Here is a 21587-nt window from a genome sequence, read left to right as displayed (position 1 = left end):
CTTCTCAGATGCATAATAAAAGTTATTTTGTGATTGATAGCCAGTAAATAATTCAAGAATTTCACAGAGATGGGGATACTGAGCAGTCAGTCAGACTCATATAATACATTAAAAAGTCATTTATCCCCATAATATGTAAGTTTCAAATCTGAGCCTCAACAAAACAGCATAGTAATACATTTCCTGGACTTTCAAGGTCACTAATAGTTAGATTCACAAATGTTAAATCAGCGCATGCCAAAAGAATTCTATAATACAAATGCAGAGACAGAGTTTGGTTTTTAAAATCTAAGACCTCAGTAACAGGGTGCAAATCATCTAATGTATAAAGTTTCAAAGTAAGCATTTCTGAAGCTGATGTACTATCCAGGCTTATAATTTATAGGATCATGTTATCAGGATTACCCAGCACTTTAAAAATTGCCTATTTTTGCTGCAAGAATAACTTCTGGAGTAATCTTTAAGAAAAGGTTTCAATCTTTACCACCAGTGGTGGACAATTCTAATCATGATAAGGCTTTCTTCCTTATGTTCAGCTAACAGTGATTTTCCATTCAGTTGTTACCTTTTGGTGCTGCCTATGCCCTCTAGAAAAAGAAACACCCTTACTTCCTCTTCTACATGGAAGCTTTTTAAGTATTGTTAAGGCAGCTATCATGTGACTCTCTTCTGTTTTCATTTCCCTAGGCTAAATGTTTTTGACACTTTCAGTTTTTATATAAGATGACTTTCAGACCTTTCACCAATCCAAGGTAGCTTTTGTTAATGTCCCTCATAAATTATGGCACCCCAAATTAAAAGGATAATTCAAATGTGGTCTGATCAGCACAAAATAAAGGAATAATATTTCATATGGTTTGGACAACTCAATTTATTCTTACTTATACAGCCTATGAATATACAAACTTTCTTAGCAGCCATATCACTTGATAAATGTGGTGTTAAATAAACCCCAAATTTTTTACTCATCCAATTTCTTCACTATAAAAAGAAGTATGTACTCGGTATTTATTGAATATCTGCAATGATCAAGGCACATTTTTTCCCCTCACATAAACCAATAAGAAGCTATCTCTCATAGCTTGCAGAAAAACAGAAATTGACTGATTTCCAACTTTACCCATCTGTCTCGTGATGATGACCTGGTCTGAATAAGTTCAAGGTTCTTGCAAGCAAGTAAACGACTTCGAACTTTGTACACACAACGGTACACTTCTGACAAGCTTTTACCAGGCTGATATCTAAATAAAGAACCAAAATAGAAAAGTTACCTAATTTCTAACATCATGAGAGCAAATATTTGTCTGAGGATAGTTTTAAGTTACTTGCCGGCTTTCTCCACATGCTTGGCTAAGTAAATTTGTATGTTTCAGAAGAGCTGCAAGAACAAATCTAGACACAGTGTCCAAGAGTGACTCGTTACTTAAAGTTGCACTGTCCCAATCTGAAAACAAAAATGATTCATTAACATTTAAAAGGGCTCAGAAAACAGTTCAGAGATAATTTTAATAGCTTTAGTAATCCAACAGGTGAATGTTATCATTTCCTAAACGTTAACAAATGCACCTACTAGGTCCTATATACTGTTCTGTGTGCTAGGGATATAGCAGTCAACAAAACTAAGTCCCTGATCTCACAGAATTTATATTCTAGTTGGGGGGTGGGAGACACCAATAAATATAAACATTAATATGACAGGAAAGTGCTATGGAGAAAAATAAAGCAGGGCAAAGAGAACAGGGAGTACCATACTATTTCATACAGGCTAGTTTGCAAAGATCTCTGATAAGGTACAGGTGAGTAGAGATGTAGAGACAAAATCGGGAAAGGTACCACAGGGAAATAGTGTCTCCTCAGAAAAAAACTAGTGTAGAGGCCCTGAGGTGGGTTCAAGGAGGCCAGTGTGGCCAGAACAAAGTGTGCACACATAAGTTGTAGGAGACGTTAGAAAGTCGGCTGGAGACTAGATCACACAGGGCCTGCAGGCCACTGCAAGTCCTTTAGATTTTACATTAAGGGAAACAGGAAGCACCATTAGAAGGCTTTGAGTGGAAATACAATATGATCTGATTTGTGTTTTAAAAGGCCAACTATAACTGCTGAGTGGTGAACCAGATATGGACTGCAATAGCAGTACTGCAATAACTCAAGTGAGGAATGATGGTGACTCAGACCAGAGCAGTAGCAGTGGAGGTAGGAAGAAGTGGTCAGATTCCAAAAGCGTTTTGAAGGCACAGTTGACAGGATTTGTTGATGGATCAGATGTGCGAATACGAGAAGTCAAAGTTGGCTAGAAATGTACTTAGACTGTGGCTGATTTACTCAGACAGCCAGACCACAGGAAGAACGCTTTGGGGAAATAAGGAGCTGGAATCAGGAGTATGGTTTTGAATACTGTCTATTAAGCATCCTAGTAGAGATACTGTGTAAACTAGTCAAGTGTGAATATATGTGGTATTTGAAGCCATTAAGTAGATACTGTGAATACAAAAATGAAATGAAATGAAGTGGGTAAGAAACAAAACAGCAATGGACACAGATGAGTACGTGCAATAGAAAACCAAAATCACAGCATCAGATGATGAGAACTAGGCAAGTGCTTTCTTTAATTCCACATTAGCATACTAATGCTGTACTTTAAAAATGTAGTACATGCAGTAGATTCCAAATAGGGGTGGGAGGTTTACTGTCCACTAGACTTTTAATTTGACAGATTTACCAAGCTACTTAAAAATAAAACCAAACAAAAAACACCCATGGAAAATATCAAGCCCTAAGTCAACATTATTTGTTCTTAATCCCTTCTTAAAACTCCTATCTCAAGAGATAAAATTTTATATCTTGGTTTTCCAGTCATTTCTGTAGGCTTAGGTAAAAACTAAGTTCAGACTTACCTATTTTACAGGTAAAAAAAAAAAAAACAAAACAAAACCCTGACAATATAAACATGCATGATTTTAAAAAAATCTTATAGGCCACAGCAAATCTTAAACGATAGACTCTATTACATAAAAAATTTTCCACATTAAGTTCTTGAGAAATCATCTGTTCCAAGGGAATGCTTGCTATTCTGACAGCTACTATGACTTAAAATCAAACAATGACCCATATCAAGGACTCTAATGCTCAACTTAAAATGCAAACTATAGACACTCTGCTGTGTTTCCAATTTAGCAAGAGATTATCCTCCTATAACAATTTGTAAAGTAATGGGTTCTTTTCTTCATTAAAGTTATGGTCATTTCATATCAAACACTACAGAACGCTTCCACTATTCAGGTATAAAGTCTAAGCTACAGAGTACAAGCAATTCCACAAAGGGAGCCATACAATGAGTTTTTATTCATCTTATGTTTATATCTTGTTCTAGCTGCAGGGGTGCCTGGGTGGCTCAGCTGGTTGAGCGTCTGACTTCAGCCCAGGTCATGATCTCGCATTTTGTGAGTTCAAGCCCTGCTCTGCCCCTCCCCTGCTCACGCTCTGTCTCTCTCTGTCTCTCAATAATAAACGTTAAAAAAAAAAAAAATTCCTAACTGCAATTAACAAGTGATATGATAAAAAAAAAAACCCTAACTGAACATTCCAAGCAAATAATGCAAATATGAGAGAATATCAGAAAACACAACTTAGAAAGTAAATTTTTTTCCTCCTCCATTACCATACTTTTCCACTTCTGCTTGGAGTCAACACAATACAGAATGAATAAATAAAATGAATAAACTGGATGAAATTAAACTTTCAAAGGTATCATATCTAATGGTGTTTTAAAGATGTAAACAATATGCACCTCATTTCATGTTTATTACACAAAATGAAAGACAATAAAAGGTAAAAAATGTATTTACTTTTACCATTTTTATCACAGAAGGAAGACAATTCAAAGAATAGGGGGAAACTAAATATATGATAAGAAAAAACACCCAGAGAAAGACAACTTATGGATATGGGATTCTGAACAATCAAGGTCATTATTAAAAAGGAAAGCATGGGAACTAAAAAGAAATCAGGTATACCTTTTTAAAACTTGTATATAAGGCTAATTTTATTTATCAAATAACATTAGAAATTGAAGTAACACTACATACTTGCATGGCACTTTACTACTGTACTCAATAGTCCATCTTATTTCAAATCGGTATCTTCACTAGCACTCTGTAGTGGGCAAATGTTTTACAGGGAAGGAAAATGACCAGGCTTAGACTTCTACATATACAGCTTTTTAGTTCTTACCCTAGGGCTTACAAAGGGAAGAGATTCATTAACAGGCTCTTAAACTAGGTCTATTTACACTGCAGGGATCCTGCAGTAAAATGTTTGCCTCTGCATTTATCTTTTATGTAAATCTCAATTTTCCCATAGTAGGTTTGCTAAATTGCATGCCTAGAATATTTTCCACAAAGAAGAAAAAGAAACTTATGTTTAATGTTATTTGTAAAATACTTTTTTCTATAAAAAATAAGGTGATTCCTGTGATTTTCTATTGATACATATCACAAATATTTTAGTATCACAAGCTATCTCCATATTTACCAACTTCATCCCCTTCATCTTACCTTTACTAACAGCATAATCCTGCATGCTTATCCAAAGACTTCGAGCAGGCTCTTTTGAACAACCCAATGCCAAGTCTACATAGACAGCAATTTCAGGCCGCAGTTTATAATCAAAAGGCTTCTGTTCTTCATTTCCCGAAAGAGCTACTTCTAGCAGGCAACTCATACATTTATCTAAAAAGAATTATTCAAATTATCAATTTTAAACCTGAATAATTATGGTGCTACAAATAAAATCTCAGCACTTTTATTTAATCCATATGAAATAATACCTTTCAAACCATTTTAAGTAGATGCTACAAAGGTAAAGTCCTTTAACATTTCTCAATGGGAGGTAGTATCACCTTCTAATCACAGCCAGAAGGATGTGTGACCACAACATCCAGGGAGGAGTTGTGGCATTTTGGTAGGCAGGGGTCAGGGAGGCTAAATGTCCTACACGTGCAGGTCCTGTAGAACTCTTTTGTTCAAAATGGAAGGATATCCTCACTGAGAAATATGGGAACACAGGGAAAGGGACTAGATAATAACTTAATCTTTTTTTCTAGAATTAAGGGGAAATAATCAGTTAAGTACCATTCAAGAGAGAGCAAAGATACCATGAACAATTTCTCTACTGATATTTACATTTGTTCAAGTGGTTCCCAACCTTTTAATGAGACATTTTGGCATTCAGAATTCATTTCCCATTTAAAAAAATAGCTAAAATGATAGGTTTGGGACTAATACCAAAAGTCAACGTAACCCACAATAGAACTGAATTACCATATATTTACAATTTTACAAAGGACAGTAACCTTTTCCTAATACATGGAAGTATTTTTTTTAAGTGTATTTAGAGAGAAAGTGTGAGTAGGGGAGGGGCAGAGAGAGAGAGAGAGAGAGAGAGAGAGAGAGAGAGAGAGAGAGAGAGAGAGAATGAATGAATGAATGAATGAATGAATCCCAAGTAGGCTCCGCACTGTCAACGTACAGCTCAATGCAGGCCTTGAGTTCACAAACTGTGAGATCACGACCTGAGCCAAAGTCAGATGCTTAACTGAGTGAGCCACCCAGTCATGCCTGCAAGTATTTAAACATAAAATGTAACCAACTGACTAAAGTAAATGTAACAGAAATATGAGGAAGGTAGAGATAAAGATATTTTTGTCCTCAGGAGGACATTTGCAACTACCATAGAACTAAACACTAACAGCACTGGAAACATATTGACAATGTTAAACATTCCTTGAAAAACCATGATTTTACTTTTCTTGGTACAACTGCATCCTAAGTACCAGTCTAGCAGCATCAGCCATGGCTAGAATCACTATCTGGTTCATAACTGATATGATGAATAGATACTCTATTTGGAAAAGGGAGAAAATCTTAAACTGCTCTTCTCAATCCCACTCCCCAACCCTCCAAAATCCAAAGCAGAATATGGGAATTTTGACTTGATTTCTATCTATTGTTTTCCCTCTTGGTTGAGATCCTCTTAGATGGAGATTTCTCTTAGACTTTCCTTCTTGGACACTGAGTCTCATTCTCTCATCAGAGGAATAATGAATTTGAGGTCAGTAAGACCACATAAGCTGTCTAATCAACTCCTTTTATGGATCAAAGTTAGAGACCCAGAGAGACTAAAGGATCAATCCTAAATAAAACAACTAGATCATCTGTTCAGGAACTGGAGAGGTCATCATGTTCTGATAGTCTGAGAGCTACCCTAACAGCAAAGTAGACAAATGGGAGATGAGGCAGGAAACAGAAACCCCAAAAGGTCCATAAATGGGGAGGAAAAAATGAGGAATTACACAAGTAGCATCAGCATCAAAGTAGACAGGTTGCAGTGGGGGGGAGGTGGAGAGAAGGGACTGCCACTCACATCTGGGAGGTGTTTGAAAACTGAGTCATGGAAACTTTACAGAGCTTTACATTCTATGAAACAGTTTCATAACCTCCAACCCCCAGAACACAATAATCAAAGCATTTTCCCATTTTTATGAATTAAATGACTTTGCTCAAAATGAGTGATAAGTAATAACAGAGTGGAACCAGACCTACATTGTCCTAGTTTGGAGGCTTTCACTATACAATGCTGCAGGATTTTACTTTTTCTGAAGGCTCCAAATTACAAATCTCAGATCCCCCACCCAGCTAATGTTTCATTTGTTTGCTATCAGTTCTTTATTCAGCAAACCCAGAATAAGAGAAAGCTCCAATGGAGGTACAAACACAAGCATGTATTTTAAACGTTATAGAGAAGCAAATTACCTAACTGAGGGGTGTCCATTTCTACACCATCACTAAAAAGTGGTGTTTTCATCCAATATGCGGTGTCCTGTTCCTCTGGAGACACAGGGGAGCCCTGAAGCATACCACCAAGACACCGCCCAATAAGGAGAGCAATCGTTCTTTCCAGATCCACAAGCCACACCCAGGACTGAGCTGGCTGAGGTAACGGCATGCCAGCAGGATCAATCAGTTCTGGTCCTCCTGAAGACAAAATCATTAATAACTGTGTCTTATCTGGTATTCAAGAGTCTCAATCTTTCTCATTTCTATTGCACTGCAGTAAGATATTGAAGCAAATTAATTTTACACTGAAAATATAAATTGTAACACTTTCTGTATTTATTCTCTTCACTAGGCTAATTTAAATATATTCTAATAAGTTTGCCATCAAATAAAAACTTCCTTTGTAAAGTTACTAATTTTAAGATAAATATTAAAACAGTATAAGACAAAAATATCCCAAGGGATTGTTTTCCTACTTTTAATTATCCATATCAAATTTCACCATAACAGTGAGTACCTGAGGCAGCTCATCCCTCCAAAATCGATACAAGAGTTGTTTTAGTAAAATGACTTATTTTTTTTTTTTTTTTGAGAGAGAGAGAGAGAGAGAGAGAGAGAGAGAGAGAGAGAGTGAGTGTATGCACACAAGCAGGGAAAGGGAAGAGGGAGAAGGAGGGAGAGACTCCTAAGTTTTAAAGGCCCGAATTGAGAACTGTCTGGTACTGAAATCCACACCCATGCTTCCTTACTATCATCTGTTTTTAAAAGCTCTTCACTTAAAAAAGAAAAACTACACTTAGCCATTAAGAACAGATGTCAATGAAATCCTTAAAGAAAAACAAAGAAGATCAACAAATCCAAAAGCTTGTTATTTGAAAAGACTGATAAAATGGACAAACCTCTAACATAATCCAGAAATAAAAGATGGCATAAATTTAAAAATTAGAAATAAAAAATAGGATGTAACCACAGACACAATAGAGATTTTTTAAAAACCATCAATGAGTAGGGTACATGGGTGGCTTGGTCAGTTAAGTGTCCGACTCTTGACTTTGGCTCAGGTCATGATCTCACAAATTTGAGTTTGAGCCCTGCATCAGGCTCTGCGCTGACAGTGCAGAGCCTGATTGGGATTCTGTTCCCCTCTCTCTACCCCTCCCCCACTTGGTCCGTCTCTCTCTCTCTCTCTCTCTCTCTCTCTCTCTCTCTCAAAATAAATTTAAAATACTTTAAAGAAACCATTAATTCCCACTACTGTAAATTTGTTATTTGGCATTATTTAGCAGATTATTTGTCAAAGCCACAATATATCTAAATGTGGGGAATAATAAAGAAACAAAGAAAGCAAGAAAGAAGCCATTAATGAGTATTATGAACAATTTTAAGCCAATAAATCTGAAACACAACAAAATTATATTTTCCAGAAAAATATCAACTCCCAATTTTAGAAGAAACAAAAAGCTAGATGACAACAATAACCCCTAAGGAAAGAAAATTAATAGTCAAAGTCTATCCATATGCCAGAGCCAGGTAGTTTTATAGATAAAGTCTTCTAAAGCTTCAAAAAGAGAGAACCTCTATTTTATACAAATTATCTCAGAGAAAGGAGAAAAAAGGGAAGACTCCAAACAGATGCTATGAGATTAGTATACCTGTGGTAGTAAATGACACAAAGAATGGGAAATCATAGAAAAATATCAGTTATGAGAATACAGATGCAGAAATCTAAAATAAATGATACCTAACTCACCTAATACAAACAGATGAATCTTTACAAGTTCTGATATGCTTTAGGAAAACAAGAGTAAACCTGGAATAGTTCCATATAAAGCCTAATCAACACTGTGCTACACTTGTAACCTTGATACTCAACTTCACCTAACTCTAGTTGGTACAGAACCGTACAATGCTAGAGTAAGACAGGCCCTCAGTGTCATCTTGTCCAATCCCAATCCTTCCAGAAGAAACCAAGGTTTAAGAAATTATAAGCAACTTGCCCAAGATCATACAACCAAGTCACTAGTTTTATGCCTTAGTCCAGGATTCTTTCTAATAAAACATGTGGCCTCACTTAAACTTGAAAGGTTTTCAAGACTTCAATAATCAAACTCCTTTGAAGACCTTATGATAGACTTTAATGGAAAAATGGCGTTAATGTTTTCTAGACATGGTACTTTAAGCTATATCCAACTGAATGAGATCATCAATATTTTATAAATTGGAGTGAATTCACGTGCCATGCCTAAAATCAGAATGCTGTATGTATGTATGTGTATATATACATAGGCATGCACACACACTATATATGTATATATATACGTACATATACACACACGTATAAATATATACACATATACGTATACGTATATATATGTATATATGTATATGTATGTATGTATATGTATGTACGTATGTATATATATGTATATATATATTCTATCAAGTGCCTTAAAAAAAAACCCACGCACAATAAAGATAGATTCTGATTTTTTACATTCAGTTATCTATATATCCAACCAAAATATAAAATATTTTACTGTCAAAGAGATTTAAAACTAAAGATTCTCTTCATTTAAGAAATAAAATTTTCTAACCAAATCAATCCATTGATTTTAAAATGTGTCATCACGCTGCTGACTGAACTATGAAAGAATGCTTTATTATCCGATGTAAAATATGTCCTAATTTCAACCATGTCAAAATTTGAAAAAAACGTGTCTCAGAATCAATGAAATGTACTATTGAAACCTGATGACCATGTAAAGACCCTATTTATGCACTGTTACATATGAGCACCTTTCTTAAGTTTTCCCATTTCAGCTGCCCTTTAGACTGCAAGTTCCTACACCATAACCACCTTACCCTTTGATTACATAAAACACCCAAGTGACAGATATGATTTACCTGATGCGTGCAAGAAGAAGAACTTTTCTCAAAAGCATTATTTATTGTTTTACTCTCCTTACTTACCATGAAGAGGCCACTGTAACTCTTGGTCTTCTAAAAGAGCGGCAGCTGGCAGGAGTCTGTTAAGGCAATCAAGAGGTGGCAACAAGTCGAGGAGGTAACTCAAGAGAGGCCGTGCCACCGACACAGGGAGTAACAGTAGGGAGTTAACAATCTGGCAGAGCATACTCCCTGCAGCTGAGACGTATATCACATCTATGAAAGGTAAGAAATTCAACAATGGATCAATTGTTTCAAACAAACTTTAAAAAGAAAAAAACCTAAGAAATACTCTTTTAGCTTAAAACTAGAGCACACTAATTCAGTAATTCTTTGTCAAACATCTATGTGGCAGCTGATGTGGTATTAGTATTTACTCACTTCCAGAAAGTACCACCAGCAGAAACTTTGTGGGAAAACACACATATCCTTGTGCCAACACATTCCAAAGATTAAAGCTGCTTCCCTTAAAATGCATTATGAATTTCTCATTCACAAGTTTATCCTCATTTTCAGATTTACTCAAGAAATATTCATTGACTACAACACACAAGGCACTGTTCTAGGTGAAAAGGAGACAGCCGTGAACAAAGAACTAAAAACTCCTACCCTCATGATACTTACATCCTATGTGTTTTGTTTTTTATTTTATTTATGTTATGTTTTGAGAGAGAGAAAGAGAGAGGGCTTTGCAAGAGTGGGGGAGGGGAATAGAGAGTGAGACAGAATCTTAAGCAGTGCAGAACCCGATGCGGGGCTCGATCCCACAACCCTGGGATCATGACCTAAGCCAAAATTAAGAGTTGAAGATCCTCAACCGACTGAGCCACCCAGGTGCCCCTCTATGTTTTTTAAAACGAATTTACTTTTCTTAAAAAAATCAAGGTCACTTCAAAGCATCTGTCTTTTCATCTGTATTGGTTTTAAATTAATTTTATTTCAATATTTCATCGTATTTGGGGGCAGGGAGGATCTTCAGAGATGAGCTCTGTTTGAACGAATTTTAAATACCTATGGAACAACAAAATGGAGGTGTCCAGAAAACAATGGTTTTAGTTTCTTTCTTTCTTTTTTCAGTTGGGGAAATTCAGAAATAAGGTGGTTTTGAAGAGACATACTGAATTTTAGTTGCCTTTGAGACAACCAAGAAGAGACACCCAGTAGATAACTACAAAAGGCTTTAATAGTGTGAAAAAGGAATTCTCAGCCAGATACAGATATAGGAATCAACATATAGTCAAAGAAAATGGGACCAGATAAGATCAGTTAGGGAGAAAAGTGGGTTGAAGGCAAAATTCAGAGAGTCTTAAACATTAAAGGGCATGTCCAAGAGAGAGGAACTTATAGGAACCAAGTGGAAAAAAGCAAACAGAGTGACAGAGTAAAAAGATGATTGTGACTACACAGAAACCAAGAAAAAAGAAAGCATTGCCAGGAGGAAAGTGAAACACTTGGCATATGCTGAAGAAACGTAAAGAAACAGCAAATAAAAATTCACTTTATGCCATTTAAAATTAATCTTTTTGAGCATGTATCATCCAACGCCTTTAAATTAGGGCTCTTCCGGGGGTGCCTGGGTGGCTCAGAGGGTTAAGTGTCTGACGCTTGATTTGGGTTCAGGTCATGATCTCATAGTTTTGAGATCAAGCCCCAAGTCAGCCGCCATGCTGGGCATGGAGCCTGCTTAAGATTTTCTCTCTCCCTTTCCTTCTGCCTCTCCCCCACTTGCTCGTGCATGCTCTCATTCACATGCACTCTTTCTCAAAAAAATTAAAAAATTTAAAAACAATAAATTAGGGCTCTTTCATGCCAATTAGCATCTTTTAAGATCAGTCATATCAATCACTATTACCATCACCCCCAAACCAAAATCAAAAAGATCTTCAATAGGAAGGAGATTCAAGATCATTCCTGTTCCATTCAGAGGTTTCAGGCTCCCTTAAGGCTTTGGAAAGGCTAAAAATTCTTGCTTTACAATCACTGATTAAATGTCAAATCTAGTACCAAACACACCTCTTAATTTTTCTCCAACACTGCCATTCCAAGGACTTTCCTTGAGCAAATTTGCCGAACGTGAATAAATATCTGTGGCATGAGGCAACAAGAGCTGAAGGTGTTTATGAAGCAATGCCACGCTGCTTGAGTTCTAGGGGAGAAAAGTTCCTATATTACTACTGTAAAACATTCAAGGTACAGAAATATCATAGTTTACCCAAATATCTGAGTTTCAAGGTCCCTGAGAGATCATCATAAAAGGCAAAGAATCACATACCTCACTAATGTTATTGATATGGCAAAATGCCAGCAGTTGTTTCTGCAGTGAACACAGGAGTTCATGAAGATGAGCAGGCTGACTGTTTTCCGAAGATGATGTTCCAAGCAGAAATTTATCACTATTCTTTTCTAGCTCTCCAAATGCTTGATCCTAAGATGATACATAAAATAAGATTAAATCCGAAGTACTTAAAAATAAAAGTAATGTCCTACCATAAATGATGGACTTAAGAAGCCACTGTCTCCTTTCTCCCGTTATCAATCTTTAAATCTTTGCGCTATTGTTCTTAGCTATTAGATAGCAAGATTTGTCAAGCAATTTCAATTTGTTTTACTGTTTAAACAAAAGTAATGCGCATTTCACCACAGAAACTTTGAAAATTGAGAAAACCATATAAGATCCACAAACATATTTCAACATTTTAATGCTGTTGCTTTCCATACCTCTTGTGTAAAAGTTTTGTTTCCACATACTGTGAAATGACACAAATGAACACCTGAACACAATTATTCAAAATTAAATTAGGTTATGATTATAAAAAAATAAATGATTTCAACTATACTGAAAAAATAGGCAGAAAAAAAAAGAAATGGACTAAAGAGACATAACTAAATATAGTGTGATCCTGGATTGGGAGAAGGGGTTGCTATAAACACATTATTGTGACACTTATACAAATCTGAATATGGATTGTATATTAGATAATAGTTCTGTATCAATGTTAAATTTTCTGAATTCAGTAATTGTTCTGCTGTTATGCAAAAGAATACCCTTCTTAAGAAATACATGCTTACGTGCTTAAGAATAGCCAGGAGGGCATTTATAACTTACTCTCAAACTATTTAGAAAGATAGAGAGATAGATAGATAAATAGATAGATAGCTAGATAGCTAGCTAGCTAGATAGACAGATAGATGAAGCTAAGGTAGCTAAAGGGTAGAAGAGATTCTTTGATTCTTGAAAGTTTTATATAAGTTTTAAATTAGTTCAAGCTAAAAATATTTTTTTAAAAATTGTTCCTGTAGAGGCGCATGGGTGGCTCAGTCAGTTAAGCATCTGACTTTGGTTCACGGTCCATGGGTTCAAACCCCGCATCAGGCTCTGTGCTGACAGCTCAGAGCCTAGAGCCTGCTTCGGATTCTGTCTCCCTCTCTCTGCCCCTCCCCTGCTCACACTGTCTCCATCTCTCTCTCAAAAATAAACATTAAAAAATAAATAAATAAATAGATAAATAAATAAATAACTGTTCTTGTAAAAAATTTAGAAAATACCAAAACTGTATTTTAAAAAATAAGTTATAATTACCATTTAGCCAACACCCAAAGAAAACTCACTACTAATATTTTTTAGTGTATTTCTTTCCTGATTTTTGTGACTATTTCATTTTTTTCACAATACTGCATATTCTATGTTTAGACTTTTCCAGCAGATTCACAAATATTTTGTTTTCAGAAGCCATGGTTATATAAATTTTAAAAGTCATAATATTCCCTTGAGCATATATACCGTAATTTACCACCCATTTTAGATATTTAAGTTGTTTCCAAGTTTTATTTCTTATAATCATGTGATGAACATCTTTATGCATGAAATATGGTCGATGTGTACAATATCCAAGACAGAGTCTCAGAACATTTTAAGGCCCTTGCTATATAAGCACCATTATAAGCTGCCAAATAAGCACTGCTATAGACTGAATGTTTGTGTCCCCTCAAAATTCATACATTGAAACCCAATCCTCAGTGTGGTGGTATTTGGAGATGGGGCCTTTGGGAAGGGATTAGTGCCCATATGAAAAAGACCCCAGAGAGCTCCGTTGTGTGAGGACACAGCAAGAAGATGGCTATCTATGAACCAAGAAGCTAGTCGCATCAAATTTGCCAGCACCTCTGTAACAGTGAGAAATAAATATGTTGTTTAAAAGTCACCCAGTCTATGGATGACTACGGTATTCTGTTACAGCAGCCCAAAGAGACAAGCACCACCATTTTAAAATCTTGGGAACATGACAAATTTGGACAAATAATTTAGGATTGTAGCCCAAAATCACTTAATATTTTATTTCCATTTCCATATAACATACATATCAACCCCACCCCTAATGAAATTAGAAAGGCACTACTTAATTTATTTTCACTTGTTAATTTTATTAATTATAGTAAAATACATACAACATCAAATTTATCATCTTAACCATTTTTGAATGTGCAGTTCAGTAGTGTCCAATGCGTTCACATCATTGTGGCATGTGCCACGTTTAATTATATAAACGCAAGATTGTATTTTCCTTTGTAAAAAGACCAAATAAGGGACACCTGGGTGGCTCAGTTGGTTAAGCATCCAACTCTTTGATTTCAGCTCGGGTCATGATCTCACAGTTCTTTACTTTGAGAGAGAGAGAGAGAGAGAGAGAGAGAGAGACAGACAGACAGACAGACCCAAGTAGGCTCCATGCACTGCCAAGGACTCTGTCTCTCTCTCTCCTCCTGTCTCTTCCCCCCTCTCTCTCTCTCTCTGCCCCTCCCCCACATGCTCTCTCTCATAAATAAATAAACATAAAAAAAAAAAGAACAAATAAAAGCATTAAGAAATCTCTAGTCAAAGAGGGTGGATTCTTGCCTAAAGTACATGTAACAGCTATACAGGAACTGCCCTAAGGATATATGACTAATTACCTGGCAGCAGCTTCTACAGCTGAAGGCAAAACTATTAAATCACAGTAACTGGAGGGTGTTTTCTTCCAAAGGACAAGCACACCAAACTATATTTCTGGTGTTAAGAATCCCATGGGCTTCACACTTGACAGTGACAGCCAGTCGACTTTAAGAGAAAGGCACTACTTTAATGCAGCATAAATATCCCTTACAACTTTGGAAAAAATGTACTGTCAATAACAAATGGATATACCATGACACTGTTCCCATTCCATGTACAGCCAAACATCAGATCAAATTTACATTCTTAAATCTGAAAGAAAATTATATAAGCTCAATTGTCACTCTGACTTAGCCACCTTTTAATGTGGACAGAATAGAACACTAAGACTTGCACAGAAGAATATATAGACCCGACCCTTCAGGGGCATAGGAGACAATATGAAACAATATATGAACTATTCAAAGTTAAGTCATACAGTACACGTAACTCTAAGATCTAAGGATATGCAGTTATAATTGCATGGTTAAATAGGGTTATTTGGTAAGGCTTCCTTGAAGAAATCACAGATTAGTAGAGGAAGCTGGAGACAGACATGTCATGTCCATGAGCTCAGAGGAGTGGTGTGTAAGCCAAATGATGAAGTGTCTGAAGGGGTTTTAATTTAATACAATGAGGTTATTTAATACAACTAGGTTATTCCAGCAGTAAGATGCAGAGACCAGCAACAGTGACAATAACTACAACACTGGTATTAGCATTAGGTCATGATAGTGTGGGTCAGAACCAACAGAAATGGCGGGGGGCGGGGGGAGATGGATCTAAGAAATACTTAAGAATTAACTACATCCTAACACAGGGAAAACTATAGCATCTACTGTCTTCTACTGACCAGCTATTCTTAGTAAGTACCAACCACATTGTAACTATAGGAGTATATATTATTCCCTTCCTCACTATTTTCTTTTGCAAAATGCTTTTGACTATTTTTATCTGTTTATTCGTGTACACTGACATCAGAAAAAATTGGTAAAATTCTAAAATAAATCTTTTTGGAATTCTCAATTATAAGTCATTTGGCTTCTACAGTATTTCAGAAGATCTGACACATGTTTTCCCCCTTTGGGGGAGTGAAGTCCAGAGTTTTATTCATTTCATACATATTTAAATGTCAAAATACCTTAACCTGAAGCCATCCCTATCGCCTCCAAAAAAACAACAAACAAAAAACAACCAAAAAACCCCAAGCTTTATTCTTTTTTTACTACAAAGAAAAAGAGCAACTTACTGTATAAAATCCTAAATTTCTTAAGAGAGTTTTCATCAAAATTTCAGCCAGGTGAGTGTCTGGATGGCAGCTCTGAGTGCCATAAGGTTGATCTGACAGGTTTCCATAGCCAGTACAAACAGAAGAGAGGTCAGCAGCATCAGAAGGTGAGCTATAGCCAAGTAAGGAAGCTACATGGGTATGGTCTTGTAAACTTGTCAGAATGATATCCAGTTGCATTCTCTAAAGAAAAATATTTTCAGCCATGAAATAGGTACAAATAGTTTAAAATGCATTTAAAAAGAAAAAAAATTCCATTTAATATCCTGATATTTTAGGAATCATGTATTTAAAAGAAAAGCCATGCCGGTGTCCAGATGACTCAGTCAGTTAAGTGTCCGACTCTTGATTTCAGCTCAGGTCATGATCCACTGTTCGGGTTCTGTTCTGGCAGTATGGAGCATACTTGGGATCCCCTCTCTTTCTCCCTGCCCCTTCCCTACTCATACTCTCTTATTCAAAAATAAAATAAAACTTAAAAAAATTTTAAAAAAGAAAAGCTATCCCATTAATACCATTTAAAAAATGTAACTAATAATATTTTATTCCTTTTTACAATAATACATAATACCCAAACTCTAAGCAAAATGATATTCTCTGCATAATGATTTTAGTTAGCACTTTAAGAATAGGAAATGTTACCAGATAAATTATACTACACATTGTTCTACAGAATTATCAATGTAACTATTTATTCTAATATTTCAAATGAATCAACTGAAATCTAAACTAGTAAAAAATACTCACTGGAGTCATCGGTGGATTATATTGCCAGTAAGAACCACTTTGTCCCTGAAATCTACAACTCTACAATTGATTGTTCTACTTGGGTTGAGCAAAATGTACTTATTTTAATGTACATAATATTAATAACGTAATATTGAAAATGGAAAGAATAAGCATATTTATATCCTCAAATATATTTTCACAGTCATCTTTTACTTTTTATATAAGCAATTTCACATAACATTCTGGGCATGGAACCAACAGTAGCACATGACCTTGATTTCAACTCAACACATTATAAAATGTCTCTGGCTTGACAATATAAGTAACAAATTTTGAAATTTTAATAACTAGCCCAAAATCATTTAATAAATTATCATTTGCTTCACCTTCATTAGAATTCTGGGAACTCTTCCAGCACAAAACATTAAATATTAGGATTTACCAGACCCATCAAGAATTATTCCATGAACACATGGCAATTGATTAGCTTTATTTCCCTCTATTTTTGTGTGTGTGATATTGCTGGTTTACTCAGATACAGAGTAAAGGCTCACCTGTCCTTTAGATAAGCTTTCCCATCTATCAGGTCCTTGGGGCAAAAGAGAATGAAGTAACTCCATACGTTCGCGTAATGGCGGTAATAGCATGGTTGCTCCCACTGACAGAGTTTCAATTACCACCTAGTATCAAAAAAGAAAAGTGTATTTATTGACCTAGTCCTTATCTTTTTAAAAGAAATACATGAAAAATAAAATGCACTGATTATTAGGATCACAGAAGTCTAAAGAAAGTAGATCACAGAAGTCTGAAAAAGTGACATGAAAAAAGAAAGCAGGCAAGTCCTTTAGAGGTCTTTAAGTAAACTAGGATACATATTTTGAATTTGCCACTAAGAGCTAATCATCATCCAACAAATATTTAGTATTGACTTTTTAGTCCAGGTCCTGGTCTTTGCAAAGTGCTGTAGACACAAGTGAACAAGACAGACAAAAGCCTTGCTTTCATAAGCATACAGTCTAATGGGAAAGAGATCCTAAGCAAGTTTTTACAAGTGTGAAAGGAGTCACATAGGGAAAGTACAAACTTGAATCACACACACACGTAATTAACATGGCCGATGGGCTCATGGAAGGTCTCCCTGAGGATTAGCCATTTAGGTTAAGATTTTTTTTTTAATTTTTTCTTAATGTTTATTTATTTTTGAGAGAGAGAGAGAGAGAGAGAGAGAGAGAGAGAGAGAGAAAACGCATGCACATCTGAGTGGGAGAGAGGCAGAGAGAGGGAGACAGAATCCAAAGTAGGCTCCAGGCTCTGAGCTGTCAGCACAGAGCCTGACTCAAGGCTCGAACCCGTGAGCTGTGAGATCATAACCTAAGCTAAAGTTGGACGCTTAATTGACTGAGCCACCCAGGCGCCCTGAGGTTAAGAATTTTAAAATGAGAAGAACTTAACCCAACAAATGTTCAGGTAGCTATAAAGAATAGCTACAGGGGTGCCTGGGTGGTTCAGTCGGTTAAGCGTCCGACTTCAGCTCAAGTCGTGATCTCGTGGTCCATGAGTTCGAGCCCCGCGTCGGGCTCTGTGCTGACAGCTCAGAGCCTGGAGCCTGTTTCAGATTCTGTGTCTCCCTCTCTCTGACCCTCCTCCGTTCGTGCTCTGTCTCTCTCTGTCTCAAAAATAAAGGTTAAAAAAAAATTTTTTTTTTAAAAAGAATAGCTACATTATCTTAGGCCTCATAATTTCTCAGGGCTATAGCTTCTTTATCAGTAAAATGAGGGTGTTGGACAAGAAAAAATAAACACTTGAAGATTAAGGGCTCTTATAAATTTAAAATACAAAAGAGATTTTAAAAATCTGACTAGAAGAGTTAGAATATAAAATTAAATTTCTCATAAAGTAGAGGGGGAAAAAATGGAAAACAGGAAAGAAAACCAAAGAAAAATTATGAGGACTTGTCCAGGATGTCTAGTAACCTAAATAATAAGGGGTTCCAGAGAGACAGAAAACAGTGAAGAGGAAATCAATACACAATATACTTCAAGATAATTTCTTAAAACTGAAGGCGATGAGTTTCAAAATTAAAAAGGTCCACCCAAGTATAAACCGATCCACATCAACTGAAATGTGAGAACACAAAGGACAAACAGAATTTGCTATAAAACCCATAGAAAAAACAGATTTCTATACAAAGGATAAAAATTTGAATGCATTTGTTTTCTGAACAATAACACTAAAAACTAGAAGACAATGACTTCTTCAAGAGAATGAATTCTTACAGGAAAATGATTTAGATCAGAATACTACACTCTCAACTATTCGTGAAAATATTCAACTCACAAACTACTTCATTTTGAGGACATTTTCAAAGAATATTTTTCCTATCTACCCTCTCTCAGAAGCTACTGACGGATATAGAAACCCAGCAGACAACGCCCTAACCAATTGACCAAGGTCAAAATCTCCAGTAGTAAGATACATCAGTACCATGAACCCCATGATGCGATGTACTAAGGACACATCATCATTTCTGTGGCATTCTTGTCAAAAATGTATAACCTCAGTCCAATCATAAGAAAACATAAGAGATAGATATTCAATAAAATAACTGACCAATATTCAAAAATTGTCTAGGTCATGAAAGACAAGGAAAAAATGAAGAAAAAACAGTGCAGAAGACTAAGGAGAAACATCAACTCTAATATGGGATACTGAATGTGATTCCTGCAGAAGAATAAGGTCATTGGTGGGAAAATGATAAAATTTCTAATAAGCTGTTTAGGGTAATGAATAGTATTAAACCAATGTTATTTTCTTGGTTTTGATAATTGTATTGTGGTTATGTATGATATTAGCATGAAGCTAAGTGAGAAAACTATATTTTATGCAACTTTTCCTGAAGTCAACAAATGGCTCAAAATAAAGCGTTTAAAAAGAAACAAAAAAGAGCAGCAACAGTGATTATTGCTACAAATGGATTAAGTTACTAGAAGTTTCAGAGATAAGGAACAGAAACAGGCCTGTACACATTCTGAGAGAATTCATCTCCTAAGGACTCTCCTAACAGAGTAGATATCAAGGACATTCGAGGAATAAATAAACAATTCTAAAGATAATTTTTTAACGTTTATTTTCCTTATTTTCTTCCAGTGATTTTTGACCTTTTAAAAATACTACACTACCTCATTTCTGATAAATATTAAAAACTCAAAGTTCCTATTCACTACCAGGTTAGTATTTCTTCTACCTGCATGCCAGGGATATGTCTCTCAAGTTGAAAAATCGGTTATCTTTTTTGTTTTTTTTTTAAATTGACATCTGATTCACATGTCATAAAATTCACCTTTTTTCAGTATAAAATTCAGTGGTTTTTAGTATATTCACAGAGTTGTACAACCATCACCCCTCTTCTAATTTTAGGACATTTTCATCACCCCCAAAAGAAATTCTGTGTCTGTTAGCAGTCACTCCCTATCTCTCCCTCCCCCAAACCCCTAACAACCAACTGATTTACTTTCTTTCTCTACGGATTTGCCTACTCTGTACATTTCATATTTATGGACTCATGTAATATGTGGCCTTTTGTGACTGGCTTCTTTCACTTAGCACAATGTTCACAAAGTTCAATCACGTTGTAGCATGTATCAGTACCTCTTTTTTATGGCTGAATAATATTACCCTCCATGGACATACCACATTTAGCTCATCCATTCATGAGTTGACAGACATTTGTTTATTCCCACTTTTTGGTTATTATGAGTAATATTGCTATGAACATTCCTGTAAAAGATTTGAGTGAAAATTCTTTTGGGTATAGACCTAGATGTGGAAATGATACATTATATGGTAATTTAATGTTTATTTAAGGAACTATCTTCCGAAAGCAGCTGTCCCAATTTACATTTCCACCAGCAATTAGAGAGTTTCAATTTCTCCACATCCTCACCAATACTTACTTGCTATTGTCAGTCTTTCTGATTGTAGCCACTGAGTGGGTTTGAAGCAGTATTTCATTGTGATTTTGATTTGCATTCCCCGAATCACTAACACTGGTGAGCATTTTTTTTTTTCATGTGCTTATTGGCTATATGCATATTTTCTTTGAAAATGTGTCTACTCAAGATTCTTTGCTCATTTTTAAAGTTGGGTTACTAAAAAAAATTTTTTTTAAAAGTTGTGTTATTCATCCTTTTTACTGTTGAGTTGTAAGGATCCTTTATATGTTCTGGAAACTAGAGTATTATCAGACATATGATTTACAAATATTTCTCCCATTCTATGAGTTGTATGTCTGTTTTCTTGATAATATTCCTTTGAGGCATACATGTTTTTCATTTTGATGAAGTCCAACTTCTCTCTTTTTTTTTTTTGGTTGCTTGTACTTTCAGTGTCATATCTAGGAAACTATTGGCTAATCCAAGGTCATAAAGATGATGGATGAGTTGATAAGCAAAATATGATATTTACGTACAAAAGAAGATTATTAAGCCTTCGAAAGGAAGGAAATTCTGACACAGGCTACAACATGGATGAACTCTGAGGACATTACACTAAGTGAAATAAGCAGTCACAAAAAGACAGAGTAAATGATTCCACTTACATTATATATTTAGAGTGTCAAAAATCAAAGAGAAAGAAAGTAGAATGGTGGTTGCCAGAAGCTGGAGAGAGGGTGGAATGAAGATTTATTGTTTGGTGGGTGTAGAATTTCAATTTTATAAGATGAAAAAAATTACGAAAATGAATGATGATGATGGTTGTATATTACGAAGGTATTTAACACCACTGAACTATATACTGAAAGATGGTTTATGAGCACTAGGGT

At 35.6% G+C, this 21587-nt stretch overlaps 1 protein-coding gene across 9 annotated transcripts in view; it reads right to left on the bottom strand.

Moving 5' to 3' along the window:
• HERC1 (HECT and RLD domain containing E3 ubiquitin protein ligase family member 1) overlaps nt 1-21587 on the bottom strand; it is a 143664-nt gene that overhangs the window by 97990 nt on the left and 24087 nt on the right. For 8 of the 9 annotated variants that reach the window (XM_023255225.2, XM_023255233.2, XM_023255228.2 and 5 more), the window contains exons 12-20: nt 17320-17445; nt 15998-16219; nt 12052-12204; nt 11793-11925; nt 9804-9995; nt 6810-7031; nt 4554-4727; nt 1330-1444; nt 1121-1241 (exon numbers count right to left, since the gene is read on the bottom strand). In XM_023255225.2, the coding sequence (XP_023110993.2) occupies nt 1121-1241; nt 1330-1444; nt 4554-4727; nt 6810-7031; nt 9804-9995; nt 11793-11925; nt 12052-12204; nt 15998-16219; nt 17320-17445 (1458 nt within the window). The remainder of the gene's footprint in view (nt 1-1120; nt 1242-1329; nt 1445-4553; nt 4728-6809; nt 7032-9803; nt 9996-11792; nt 11926-12051; nt 12205-15997; nt 16220-17319; nt 17446-21587) is intronic. The other variant, XM_045059177.1, reaches the window with a different exon arrangement.

The sequence above is a fragment of the Felis catus genome, chromosome B3 (genome assembly GCF_018350175.1).
Source record: "Felis catus isolate Fca126 chromosome B3, F.catus_Fca126_mat1.0, whole genome shotgun sequence".
Classification (NCBI taxonomy): domain Eukaryota; kingdom Metazoa; phylum Chordata; class Mammalia; order Carnivora; family Felidae; genus Felis; species Felis catus.
This window is presented reverse-complemented; position numbering and strand designations above follow the sequence as displayed.